At 40.6% G+C, this 14319-nt stretch overlaps 2 protein-coding genes across 2 annotated transcripts; both read right to left on the reverse strand.

Annotated features, from left to right (window-relative positions):
* Positions 1-229: 229 nt before the first annotated feature.
* lonrf4 (LON peptidase N-terminal domain and ring finger 4) lies at positions 230-10871 on the reverse strand. The gene is made up of 12 exons (XM_027284337.1): positions 9968-10871; positions 8615-8733; positions 7860-7982; positions 6938-7129; positions 6705-6831; positions 6474-6549; positions 6152-6266; positions 5599-5720; positions 5324-5482; positions 4181-4343; positions 3882-4031; positions 230-3363 (listed from the first exon to the last, which is right to left on the reverse strand). Exons 1-12 carry the CDS (start codon positions 10263-10265, stop codon positions 3214-3216), a joined length of 1794 nt encoding a protein of 597 aa, XP_027140138.1. The 5' UTR covers positions 10266-10871; the 3' UTR covers positions 230-3213.
* A 1003-nt stretch (positions 10872-11874) lies between these two features.
* Positions 11875-14311, reverse strand: med7 (mediator complex subunit 7). The gene is made up of 2 exons (XM_010737091.3): positions 14147-14311; positions 11875-12897 (listed from the first exon to the last, which is right to left on the reverse strand). Exon 2 carries the CDS (start codon positions 12886-12888, stop codon positions 12124-12126), a length of 765 nt encoding a protein of 254 aa, XP_010735393.2. The 5' UTR covers positions 12889-12897; positions 14147-14311; the 3' UTR covers positions 11875-12123.
* Positions 14312-14319: the final 8 nt, after the last annotated feature.

Below are 14319 nucleotides of genomic sequence, written 5' to 3' on the forward strand. Positions count from 1 at the left end.
TAATTATAACTGTTTCCATGCCAAAGTGTCTCGCTATCAGCATGTGAGGCACGTTTCACTTCCACCACCCCTCCCCTCACACCAATTTCTGTCATGCTGTGAATTGCAACAGATCTCGCCACTTCCATTTGGCTTGTAATGTCACGTCAATGATCAGAAAAATTGGTGGCACAATATTCGAAATCGCTCAAGACACGAGACATGCACGTTAAATAAGGACAATGCAGAATGTGCTTTGAAAAGCTTTATTTACAACAACATTGAAAATGTCATCCGGGACAGCAAGCAAATGAAAAATGATCAGATGAAGATATTTTGTTGTTCTTGGCTTGGAGGTGGAGGAATGAATACAAATCAATGGGACAGAAATTGCTTTCGTTTCAGTTGGTTTTAAATATACTCAATACTAGCATTGAGGTATTTGAGCGCAGACTGTAGAGAATAACAACACATATGAGTAGTTCATGCAGACCACAGACCACTGACCATCAGACCACATCAACCAAAATTTCCTGCAAGCTGCAACACCTAGCAAGAACACGCCATCATGCTGCCTTTCCAAAATACAAAAAAGTCTAGACTCTTCTCACGCTGCATTGCCACCAAGAGCTGATCACTTATAACAATGTGGATTCAGTGCAAATTGTTTTTCACTGTGTTAGAGGACATTTTCTGATCGCAGTGCAACTATGGCTAAAGGATATCTGCCAGGGCAAAAGCTACAGCCTAAATCAGATGGAAAATTACGACTGTGCTGTGGTGCATTAGCGGCATCAAAGTCGAACCTATTAAAAGTTTATAGGCAAATTAAAGCTAGAGTTGAGTTCAAAATAAGGGGGGTGCAATAGTTTATCTTTCAAATATATTGAGCGTTTAATCACACGTTGGTGAGTATGTACTAAGTTCTGTTTGTGATGTGAACGGTGGCGTCTTGATAAAAGTGACACACAAAAATATCCATGATTTGAAAAAGAGAGAAACAATAGTGTGAGAGGGCATCTGAAAGCAAACACAAAATGATTTCGCTGTACAAAAATAATACTTCCCTGATAAGAAGTAGCAAAGGAGTGAAATTCACCTCAGCTGCCATGGACCATGTGTTTATCACAAAGGTTTATGAGGCAGGTCATTCAAAGATTCTCAGAATCTCAGTCCCTTTTTTGTTTTGAGTGAGCTTTCATCATAATCGGTAGCAAAAAAAAAAAAACCTTTAAAAGGTATGTAATCTTCAGTCAGGCAGTCAAATCAGCACTACTAGCTTTGGAGACATGCTGTGATAGGTGGCACATTCAAGTCTTTTACTCTAAACTCAAATTACAGAAAACATTTTTTAAGAAATGGAAAAAACGGTTGCCCTTGAGTAAAGGCTTAGTGAGGGAGTTCTGTGCCTGTTTATCAGGTAACCAAATGCTGCCCCACTATCCACCAATCCATCCACTGAATCATCCTTTTGTTGGACTTTTTTTGGAGGGCCATATCAAGTGTCATGATTACCCCCTTTATGTCTAAACTATATTTACAATATCAGGTTAACAGGGCTGCAGTTCTGTGGTGTACGAACTCTATCTAGAAGAATGTTTTCTGGACTGATTCTCACTGTTTTTAAAGTGATATGTTGGCCACAAAGAGATTGTAGTTTACCGTCCACCATAAAAAAAAGGCACTGAAGATTAACTTCAGAGTCTATGAAGTTAGTCTAAAGTGAACTTCAGCTGACTATTACCCATAAAACACAGAAATATCTATGGCACGTTTATCAAAGTTGAAAAACAAAACCCAGTCTGAGCCGTATTTGTAAGTTAATTTAACATAACATTGCAGCTTCAACATTCCATGGAATAAAGCTCCATCCTTGATGTGGTGTAGAGACTCGCAGGTCGTCTCGTGAGCTGGCCCAGGCACTCAAAGGCACAATAACGGGCCGGTGGTAGAGGGGCCAGACAGAGGTGATAAGTCCGACACAGAGGCACCGCACGGGGACTTAGCCCTAGTCAGGCTCTAGCTTAATCTGGAGGAGTTTATCCTCGCACAAGAGATGTTAAACACTGTCTCCTTGGATTGATGCATCACTTCACAGCATCATATGTAATTTAAATTAAAAACAAAAGAAAACAAAACCTGCTAACACAGATGGCAGCTCACAGAAAAATGACACATTTACAGCTGGCACACATACATAAAGTGCTGCATCAATACCTCACCATCAACATACATAATCACGCAGGTTCATATTGTTATACAAAGCTAGTACTGCCTCCATCTCCCGTTCACTGACAGCCTATTCTCGTTGTTATGACTTCACAGACTTTCTTTTCCTGTCAGATGAGAACAAGCAGGATCCAAATACAGCAGAACATCAGCAGCTTTCATTCGTTTAGGAAAAAAGAAAAAGCATCCAGCTGCTGCTGCTATTCCATGTGACACTATAAATTATTATTGCAAATAATACCAATAGTAAACAGGGATCTTTTAGGAATATTCAATAGCATAAAATGAGCCACCGTCAATGGCTGTTAAGGCCAATAGATACAACATGTAGTGTAATACAGCAGTAGTGTCCTTCAGCTATATCCATGTATTCAAAATGATTACCTGCAAAACATGAACCTTAATTAAATCCCCTGATGTGCATGATCCTAAAACATTCTGCTATTAATGTTTAGCCGCACTCCAAACGTGGCTATGTTGATGCAAACAGTTTGATTTTAATAAGCGACTCATGACAGTACTAGTATACTGCTGTTGCATGTTCATCATCAGGACAGTGACACCTAGTGTCTATTTTCAGCTATATCATTAGGAAAATTGATTTATCTGCAAATAATAATTTACCACTTTTTTATGGACCTTAAATAACAGACAAATCTTTGGTCAACCCTGGAGTTCTTACTTTTAAAGCAAGAACAATGTGCGTTCTGAAATTCCCAGGGAAGAAAAATGTCATTAAGAAAACATACGCAAACTCAAACAACTTAAACCTGACTCGGTACTACTGCACCGTGTTAAGTAAGAAAATTACTCTCTTTCTGCCATTGACCAAATGATTTGGCCCTGAGCTGTGACTTTTAACAGTCCCTCCATGGACCACCAGATTTCAAAAACCCAACCTCTGTGCTGTGAGGGAATTCTTTGATTTCACTCCATTCGTATGTGTGTGTGTGCAATGTTTGACTCTCAGATGGTTGCGGCCACGATGCCACTGTGCTGCGGGTTCTAACTCTGAGAGAAGTATTCAAGAACGAGGCGGACGTGTCCCAAGCGGTCTTTGAGTGACGTCAGGGACAGGACGGTGGTTTGATAGGCTGGGTCCAGCTGGAGGACAGAGAGCAGCCACCAGCACCAGGCAGGACCGTTGGACGAGGCCTAGAGGACAGTTACAAAAGGATTAGAATAGAAATGTAAAACATCAACATTACTGCTACTTATTTTTCAAGCACTTTTTAATGTTTTGTATTTTTTACATTGTGTCTTTTTCATCTTACAAATAGCCAATCTTTCCTATTTATTCCACTGAAATGAGAATATATAAAACGTCTGTTTTTATTGTTGTAAATTTAATGTTAGTGTTGTGCAGTAATGGAGTTCTGAGTGCAGTTTGATTGAAAAAGGTTGGACTACAATAACTGAATATAAAAAGAAAAGCAGACAGTGACAATCAAAAACTAGTTTGTTGCGAATTCATTTTTTATTTCCTGTTGATAAGAACAGACGAACGGTGCATGGATAAAACTGATATATACTAGACTTTGGTTTGCATGAATGTTTTGTATGAATGTGTTTGCATAATTTGTAGGAAGCGGACCTAAAAACCTGGTCACTGTTAGAGAAATATGTTGTTCTAAAGTTTAAGAATTACTAAACATCTCTGCTTAGGCTCCAACCTGAATGTTTTCCTCCTTATCTGGCATTGTGCCGTACTGCCTGTTGATTTGCTCACGAATGCGGCTGCCAAGACGCTGGTACCAGTCCTGAGCCTGCTGGTACACACTGTCATGGAGATGCTGCAAAACCTCCAATTCACTACCATCGACCTGGGAGAGAAGAGGACACGTACACGAGAAAAAGACAAAAGAAAAAAGAAAAAAAACATCAAGAGAATGACAGAGGAGAAGATGAAGTTCAGTAATCAAGTGCATCATCTTAAAGTGGTGCTATGGTTTGTGATCTCTGCACCACTCACCTTGAGGTCCTCCAAGTACTCTATGTCAGCGGTGTGGTAGCCATCTCTCTGGCCTCTTTTAAGCACTCTGAATCTGCTGCCTCCCACTGTGTCCACATAGGACCGTCCATCAGGCAGCAGCTCCAAAGTGTGGATCTCTAACATGCAGCCGTAGTCTGCAAACCTGAGGCACATGAAGCAAAACCGTGAGTCTTTACATTTACACACACCATCCAATCCCTTACCAGGATTTTTGCTCATTAGTCAACGCACAGAAAGGCAAGACTGTATATTCATTGTGTTGCAAAGAAGGTTGGACAAAATTTATGTTAAGCCAAAAATGTATTCAAACTTTTTTAGATTTTGTGCACAGGTACATACATGTTGTGTCTATACTATTGAATTTCACACCTTTTTTAGCTGGGATGCCTAAAAAAAACATAGAAAGCTCAGCAGGGTTACTAGTTCTGCCTTATTCTTTCAATGTAATTGTTTTTAATCTACACTGTTTACATTTAAAGGGTGGTTAACTGAGTGTTTTTAATGAGGCAGATCTAGATTAAAGGTTTATAAAGTTGAAATTTTTAATGAGGCAGATCTAGATTAAAGGTTTATAAAGTTGAAACTAAATGTTTAAATGCAACATTAGTGGTATATTTTAAATAGTTGGGTGTATATCAATAAGAAATGCTGGGAAATTCAATATCGTGACAACATACAGTGGGACTAGGAACACATATCTGGTAAGGGGTGGAAATACACAGCAGATCTCACACCAGATTGGCGTCCATGCTGCTATTTCCCCACCCACTCAGGGTCACATGTGACTGATTTAAACTTTGCCCAGTATGCTGCCTGCTTGTGCCGCATCACTGTGAGTCCCATCAGGCTCCACCTAGCCTGCTGTGAGTTTCACAGTTATAGAAATGTCAAGCACAGTTTTTACATACCCCGTCAGCCCAGTCAAAGAAAAAAAAAAATAAAATAATAATAATACTAATCATAATAATAAAATAAATACTAATAATAATAATAATAATAATAATAAACACATGTCAATTTGTTTAACCTCACCTGGATCAGGACTGGCCATATTCTTGTGTATTCTATCAACCAAAATCTACAATTTTTATGTAAACAGGTTGTTTAAATTGACTTCCATACCTCTTTCCATGCTCATAGCTGCACATGCCAAACTTCTTAGTGCCTGTCTCCATGCAGCGGCGCATCATCAGCCGATATCGAGGCTCAAAGATGTGCAGAGGGCACGGCACTCCAGGGTAGGCCACCGTGCAAACGAATATGGGGATGTCCTTAGTGAGACTGCAAGTTGTAGAGACGAAAGAAAAAGATGAAAAGAAAGAAGCAGAACATGTTTGCATACGGGTGTATTTCGATATGCTAAAATGAAGTGTAGCTTATGTGAGGTAGGTGCCTACTTGGACAGTTCAGCCATCTCAGCATCATGGACCTGTTTCCTCTCAGCCAGCTGCGAGGGGAAAAGTTGGGTCATGATGTCCTGGAGCAGAGCCGTGGGGTTGTACTTCCTGTTTTTAAAGAACTGGGAAGAGAAAAGTGTAAGCAATCTGCTATAATAGCAACCTTTTGATGCTTAGAAGCAATTCAATATATTGCAAAAAGAGTACAGTTCTGAACTGTTTCAAATTTGTGGATATAAAATAAAGATTTATTCATTTATTATTATTATTATTATTATTATTATTATTATATTAGTATTTGTTTTCATTATTGCATGAGAACTGAGGAACTGGGAAGTTCTCTTGTCCTGTAACTTAGCAGGGGTGGAGTGTATTTCTAGAAAATTAAACTGTCAAAAAGTTAAAGCAGAGGAGTGATGCACGTCAGTGATGCCTGACCTAAATGTGGTGTTATTAGCATAATATAAACTCAGCAGCTTCCAAAGTGGGGATGTTTTCGGGGAAACACTCTTGGGTTAAAAATAGATGTATGAAAGTGTCTGTAGGTGGTTACCTCTTGTAGTGGCTGTTTGCAAAGTGGACAGCGGAGGTTGTGATCCAGACTCCTCTCTATGCAGTTTTTACAGAAGGTGTGCCCACAGGGAGTAGTGACTGGTTCGAAAAACAACCTTCAGGGAAAGGGCATAGGCTTTAGTTTAAAAAGTCTAGCTGACAAAGGATATCCATGTTATTTGTACAGTATCTGTGTGTATGTGTAAACATTAACCAGAGAGAGAGAGAGAGCGGAAACAGAACCAGCCTGTTATATGACTCTACGGAAGACAAGGAACAGGCAGCAATGCATTATTGATCAGAGAGTACTCCAGCACACTGACCTAATGCAGAGAGGACACTCAAAGTCTGACACAGTGAGAACGCCCAGAGTTTTCGCCCTGCAGTGACTACTTTCATCTAAAAGAGGGAGAGAAAGGAGCGTTATAACGTCCTACTGAAGAAAGAAGTTGCAATCATTCTGCAATTTCAAACCATCTGGTGGCAATTATGGTAAAGCTGTTTGTATGATTTCCTGATGAGGACAATGATGATGAATATGCATATGTACTTACCCTTCCCATGCCCATCTTCCTTCCTCATCATCATCTCCTCGTCCTCTTCAGCAGCAGGGAGGAAGGAAACGGCCTGGCAGAGGCTGAGGCAGCATTCGGTACCCGAGTCATGCTTCACCTTGGAGCCCTTAAAGAGAGTTGTATCAGTTATAATTTGCAGCGTGTTTGCATTCAAACGCCTCCCACAGCCAAGACATTAAAGCACACATTGAAATATTAAACATTCTCCTCACCTGATGTGCCTCTCTATTCCCTTTTCCCTCTCCCTCATCCCCATGCGGGGGGCGTTTGAGGACCTCAGGGCGAGTCGGGCCCTGGGAGCCGCTGAGGCTGGTAATGGGACAGGGCTCTTTCAGGTACTCGGACACCACTTGCAAAATGCAGGGCACCTCATCTGGCACCGCCACACCGCCTTCCTCCAGAATCTGCCATTTGAATCCATAACATGGAACAGATGAGTCTCATAATGATACATGTGTTTCTTCATTTTCACCAGTTCTAAAAACTAAAAAAATCTAAATTAAAAAGTGATTAAAAGTATTATATTGCTGAAATTGGAAATAAAACTAAACTAATTAACAAGATTCAAAACATATCGTTTGAATTGCAGAACTGTGGTAGTTAGAAGTTCTTTTAAGAAGTATCAACACACAATTAGTACTACTACTGTAACGATCACAACAACAATAATAATTACATAATGAAATATACTATAACTAGGAAGAACGCACGCTACCAAAACAAAACTAACTAAAACTAAACTTGGAAAAAAATTTAAGTTAAAAACTAATGAAAAACCTATAATTGCACAGACACATACTGGAAACAATCTTTAATCAGAGCAGACGATCATGCATGATCATATGAACCATGATGTTACCTATAATGGAAAAATCACATTCATGATATTGTTCAAATCAACTCAAAGTCATCATTTATGGACAGAAGCCTGTTTATAATGAAGTCTGTAAGACCAAAGTTCATCAGTCTGCAGCTCACTGAAAATAATAATTAAAAAAAGAAACGCATGCAATTGTTTCATTTTATACAAATGCTACTCTCGCCGATTTATACATTACAGTCCACATCTTCTAAATTAAAGTTCGGTGTAACTTTGCATCAAGTGACCCTCAGTTGTCAGCAAGATAGACAAACCTTCTTGATCTGGCTCTTGGCAGGAACAAAGTCAGCTTGTAAATTTAGGCAACGGTGGAACTGGATGAGAGCTTCTGTCTGCTGACCCATTTCCAGCAGTACATTCCCTTTTCGAAAGAAGCCCTGCGACAGAACAGTCAGATCGGCACATCACTGTTTGTATCTTGTGTCTGACTCCAGAAAACAATAAAAATTCGACTTAATGTCATCGGTAAATTGATCCGAATTATGTCGCGGCAACTTTTTGCTGCTCTAGCAGTGATCGTCATTTGTATTACGGATCACTGGCAGTTTAACTCTACGCTAGTGAAATTTGTAAGTTCTGCAACATAACAATAGAAATGATTTTACATGGTAGGCATTTCTGCCATAGCTGTGAGAAACCTTTTGGCACTGACTAAATGACATTATGACCTAATTAGCAGTTTGCATAACTTCGTGAACAACATAACATCATTTAAAAAAAAGTGGAAATTGCCTTAAAGGCGGTTAGTTTTGCACACTAGGATAAAATATAAAAAGAAAACACAGTAGCTTCTTTGTGGTAAACTAATGGAGCACACGTTGACTTAAAATTCAACAGAGGCTTGCAAAGAGGAGGTGAACTGAGGTGAAATAGCAGCTCTAAATCTGGTGTCGTTGATGGATGACTTCAACAGATTTGTTCGTGCTGTGCAGAAAAAAAAAAAAAACACAATAAAAGCAAGACATAAATGTTTTGCAAACGCTATCAACGCTATTCCTGTCTCCCTCACCTCAGTCCAGTTAGGACGAAGGCGGCAGAGGTAGTCGAGGTCTGATAGAGCGTCGGAGAAACGCATCATTCCGAAGTTGGCTTCAGCTCTGTACACCTTCAAACTCTGATCATCTGGGACTAAGGATGCAAAACAACAACAAGAACAGAAGGAGAGAAGGAGAAAGACATTTACACACATTTCATTCAACAGCATAACCAAGATTATTCAACAAAAGCATGTACAAACTACTGCTCTTGAATCCTCAGAGTCACTATTCCTGAAAGCTGTTGCTCCGGTCGAGTCATGTTTACTGACATTGTACAGTGAGTGAATGCCCCACTTATCAAGCAATAAATAAATCTGTCAAAGCATAACCTTCAACTCGCCAGTGGAAAAAAAAGAGAGGAAGAAAAGAGAGGAGGACGTCATGAACACAAGAGCCAAGAGGGCTGGAGCGAGGGAGGCAGCATTGTTTAATTGGACTGGCAGAGGTGGCCTAACATGTAGGTTATTCAACACTGATTCACTTTAGCACAAACACTCCTACGATCCCTACTGACTATGTAAACTCATCTAGGGCAGGAGTTGTCCCTTGTACTTCCTCGCTGTTGCGTGCATGAAAATAAGGTCATTTGCAGACACAAAGGATCAGTAGCTGTACATATAAGGCAGCAGATCTGTTTGCATGGGTGTTTCTAGGAATCCAAGGCATTAGCTATGGAAATATTACACAACATCCTCTTAACCATTCCCTGCTTTTCAGGTCATAAGCAGACAGCAGAAATGTACTGAAAGCTTGCTCTAAAAACAGAAATTGTCTGTAGTCCGTGTCCTGTTTTTCAAACAGCTGTTGTACCACTAGTTGTTATGTTGTGTGTGACTACATAGGAAGGACCACGGATTCACTTTTTTTTCCCAGTGCAACTACTTTCTTATGCTGCACAAAGCGTTAGTTTAAATGTTGGTGTAAATGGTTCAATGTGCACAAACAGGACAAACAAGACTCTTGAAAAGGGAGCGTCTGTTTTCTGACCCAGTTATACATTCAGGTCATCAATAGCCTCCCACAGTGAATATAATGATGTGTGCTTTGAGACACACACAAGTTTCCTCTCCTTTTCTGTCATCACACCTCCTGTATCTCACAGCTGTGTGTGCTGTGTTCTATAGAGCAGAATGGGCTGCACCAGCATTGGGCACCAGCCAAAAACTTTGAGCAGTGCGTAAAAGTGCGACTCCAAATTGAAGTGTATGAAATCGTAGGCAACTGTGTGTGTGTGTGTGTGTGTGTGTGTATGTATGTGTGTGTGTGTTGTTAAGCAGATCTGAGACATGTGCAGCTGGAATGATGTTTTGCACATGCCCCCTTACCTATGTCCAGCCCCTCGTCTGCGATGCGTAAAGCTTCCGTGAACTCGTCGGTTTTGAGCTTCTCCAGTATGTGGCACTTCATCTTTGTCTCGTCGGGTCGGCACTTCTCAACGACGCTGATGAGCAAGACGTTATTCTTCATGCTTTTCACCTCTCTTTGTTTTAGTCTCTCTTTGCACAGGGGGCATTTGGACGGGAGGTAACCCCCCACGCACCTCCTGCAGAAAGTGTGACCGCACGACATGGTCACCGGCTCGCACATCAGAAAGAGACAGAGCGGACACTCCAGCAGATCCATGGTGGACGGGTTATATCACCAGAAAAACGTCCCACACCGGGAGAGAAAAAAAAAATGTTGCAAAGCAAAGCGGACGGAGAGGCTTTACAGTGAGACAGTATTGCACGGACATTTAAATAACAGTGACACCTAACGACACAGTGATCGAGTCCCCTTCTTTAATCACCTCTGCTCGGACCCGAACCGGTTTCTGTCTCGCAGGGCAGCTGCAAAATTCAGCTCTCCTCACAAATGTCCTCTTCGTGTAAAATTTATCTATTTCCAGCACTAACTTAGACTTGGTTTGGGACGCATTCCCTTTAGGTTACATGGAAGAAGAAAAAAAAAAAAGCTCCCAGTTGAATGCGCTTTCAACCTCCGGCTCCAAACTCCATAAAACAGCCGCACGAAGCACACGGGAATAATTGCACATTAATATTCTTTCTTTTTCAGTACTCCGTGTCCGCTTTTAACCCATGCAGAGACGTCTCCAAAGCCACAAAGCTGGGTTACCGAGTACCATTACATTACATAAAATGAAGACCACGTGACGCAGCGGCGTGCAATCCCATTGGACGTCAGGATGGTTTTTCCGCCCTGTTGTGAAACCAAAGATGCCGAGTTTCATAACATAATTCCTGCGACAAAAAAAAGTTCTTGTTTTTTTTTTTTCATTTTAGTTTAATTAAAGCACTGATTAAATATAATAGTTGATTGTCTTGTGCTCACTGGAGTAATAATAAAGTGAAGAGTGCAGGTAGGGGATGGAAATCACCTGGTCGCAGTGAAGGGAATCCCAGCAGAGGACAATAATAAACAGCAGCCGGGGGGGCGGGGTGGCAAGATCATGACATAAACCCTGTTATGTGCATCCTTTTGACTTACATACCCTGAAGAAAAAAAAAAAAAAAAAAAAAAAAAAAACTAGGTCATGTCTAAACTTCCGTTTTGTAATGTTACAAAAACCCGTGGTGGAGGTGCAAACTGCAACAAGGAGGCTGAATGTGTTGCAAAACCTGTGTTATACAAATCACTACATGTTTTCTGCAGCACTTGTTAGATTCACTTCTTCATGGCCTGTTGCAAAACATACTGTACAGTGTGTGTGTGTGTACATAAAGAAACAGTGTGTACATAATGTGATACTAACCCAACCATTAAATGTTATATTTAACTTTAAAGGTTTATTATATTTTAAATATATTTTTTCTCATTGGCCAAATGTACACATACACATTTGTTAAACCGCCTGTTGTCACTGGAGTACGCCTAACTGGCTGTGTTGTAATAAGGAAATGGGGATCCGAATAAGGAAATGTATGCAAGTCCTGCAAGAAACTACGGAGCCCCTAAAGGGACATGGGGAAAAAAAAAAAGAAAAGTGAAACGTTTCTAGTGAGCACAAGATTTTTTCCCCATGTCCCTTTAGGGGCTCCGTAAGAAACTGTTAAGGTTAAACAACACAACAAAACACTGGTTATATTGCTACGTACTTTCAAACCTAAAGGGTGTGAGGGGGAATGACTATATAACTAATTAGTCTATAAAAGCTGCCCTTTCCGTAACAACTCTCACTAGATTTGACACACGTCATAGCAACAATGCCGTGTGAATGTCAACAACACGCATTAATGCAATCGGAAAGCTCTTTATTGGAGTTTATTACAAATACTGAAAGTTGGCACCGTAAGTTGGTGTGTGTGTAATATTTACATTGTTCAAATGTCTTCACAGGAAACTGTTCTTAATATCTACATGACAGATTTTTAAATAAAGAGAGAGGTGGAAACACAGCAACCATCTTCATCATTTATCTAAGTACAGCATACAAAAAAAAACAAACACAGGATAGAAGGACAAACAAAAAAAGACAGAAAACTTAAGCAATTTCATCAATAATGCTGCACATGGCAGCGTCTTTGTCCCATATTTTGTCTCTCTTTGAAGTAGGGACGCTCTTGTCCTGTTGACCTGCTGCCATACAGCTGGCACCAGCTTCCTCTACATCCATTGGTTCAGTTTTCAGCCTGGGGGCCTGCCCAGAGGAACACGCAACACTAGCTACCGATGACACACTTCTTGTCCCATCACTAGCACCATCCGCACCCTCCAGCTGTGGCAAGTCATCAGGTAACGAGGCGAGGCACCCCTGGATCATCTCCACCACCCTCTCCAGATGTTTCTGGAACCTCTCAGCCGTCTCTAGCCGCTGTCTTTTCTGCACCTCCATCATCACCCTCAGCGTCTCCCTGGCTTGATGTGGCCTGTATTCATTGATCAGGTGGTGCAAATGAACAAACAGAAGCTTTAAATCCTCGAGCTTCTCTTCGCGCTTTATACTGCCAGGGCTCTTGATGAGGATGTCCAGCAGGTCCAGAAAGTTCACGAGGATGGACATGTTGAGCTTCTTAAGCTCTCGCTTGTGGTCGAACTGCATGGGATGGAGCCTCTCGATGCCTTGGCTCTCCAGAGGCCTGATGATGAGGTCGTCGCATTGGAACTGGTTGCCAAACATCATGTAGCTGTCTCTGATGGGTGGAGGCGGCTTGGGAGCCAGACCCTTGCGGATGTTTTCATCCGTGTACTCTTTGATGTACTGCATAGGCGGAGGAGGCAGGGCGCTTACCTGCTGCGGTTCACCCATGATGCGGACCTGAAACAGTGACACGAAATGTTAATCAGTCTGTTACACAGCAGTCATTAGCATGTCTTCAAACACACTCATAATATAAATATTCAAGTGTCTGTCTATAGCACAAAGCAAACAAATGTTACACAAGCACACGCTTGTTTGAGTCATGTTCTTTCAGTCAACAAACTGTATAAAGAGTACAAGTACCCATTAGGAATAATGGAAAAAAATAAAACAAAGCAGCTGTTCATTCTGTGTTCTCCTGAGTATATTAATTCATGGCGACGAGATGTGTTTTGTACGTACAAATATGAATCTGCAAACTTAACCTGCAACTGCAACATAACAGAGTTAAAAGCACAATACTTGTCATCTTAAGTCGCACAGTTTGTAAACTCAGTAATCATGTTTCTTTGTTAAATGCGTAGTTAAACTTCCAAGATTTGAAAACGTGAAAATGCACGGGGCCAATAATAACATCTTAAAAATTAAGAAATGACCAATAAAAGTTACATACAAAAGCACTGATCTCTAACAATGTTATTTTCATTGTCACAATTATCTTTTTTTTTAAATGACAATGTCACCAAATCTAAAAACTTTCACATCTGGAGTCAGATAATAAAGAATAAATTGTATGGGATACGTTAAACTTGCATGAAGTTGATACAAATGTTCATTTTAAACATGACTTATTATGAGTAATGCAAAGTCTGTTAACATTTAAGTTTAAAAACATTCAGAAAGTGACATTTTCTGTCACATCTACAGATTTAAACACCAGTTATGTCCTTAAAATTTCTGTCACATCTACAGATTTAAACACCAGTTATGTCCTTAAAAAGGTTCAAATGCTTCGTTACGTCAACAATACAGTATCTGACAATCCTGGCAGGCCATAAATAATTATAATAATAATAATAATATGTCATTAATAAAAAAAAACGAAGCTGCGGGCCACATGAACTCTGACAGCGGGCCGCGATTGGCCCCGCGGGCCAGACTTTGGACATGCCTGCCTTTAGAAAGCATGGAGCGAGCGATAACTTTAAAGAGCTACCAAGCGGAATAATTAATAAACATCTTCTCTTTTATTCTGTATATTATATAAACCTTGGATATGTTTGTTTTTTTAGTATAAACAAACATTTTGAGACAAGACGTAGCTATGCGGCTACGTGCTAACCTCCGCTAACTAGCTCCGCCGGTGCCAAACAATGACTCCACAAAGAAATAAGGACGCAAATACAGCTGCGATACTTCCACACACCTCTCAGATGACTCCTCCAGCTGGTGAATGTATATTTTAGAGATTTAAATGTAGCAAAATCTCGCTGTTGAACCGGACAATCAACGATAGCTCATAACTAGCCTAGCACCTTTCCATACATTGGAGTGACGTTCTTTCCCTGTCCCCGAATCCTATTGGCTGAACTGTGAGCG

The sequence above is a fragment of the Larimichthys crocea genome, chromosome I (assembly GCF_000972845.2).
Source record: "Larimichthys crocea isolate SSNF chromosome I, L_crocea_2.0, whole genome shotgun sequence".
Classification (NCBI taxonomy): Eukaryota; Metazoa; Chordata; class Actinopteri; family Sciaenidae; genus Larimichthys; species Larimichthys crocea.

Excerpts from the sequence above, each read along its gene's own strand:
- lonrf4 (XM_027284337.1), bottom strand. The coding sequence starts at position 10,265 with ATGGATCTGCTGGAGTGTCCGCTCTGTCTCTTTCTGATGTGCGAGCCG. Across the intron at positions 7,130-7,859 it reads CCAAGAGCCAGATCAAGAAG|ATTCTGGAGGAAGGCGGTGT; the intron begins GTTTGTCTATCT and ends TTCAAATGGCAG. Across the intron at positions 4,032-4,180 it reads AGTACTTGGAGGACCTCAAG|GTCGATGGTAGTGAATTGGA; the intron begins GTGAGTGGTGCA and ends CTTCTCTCCCAG.
- med7 (XM_010737091.3), bottom strand. The coding sequence starts at position 12,888 with ATGGGTGAACCGCAGCAGGTAAGCGCCCTGCCTCCTCCGCCTATGCAG.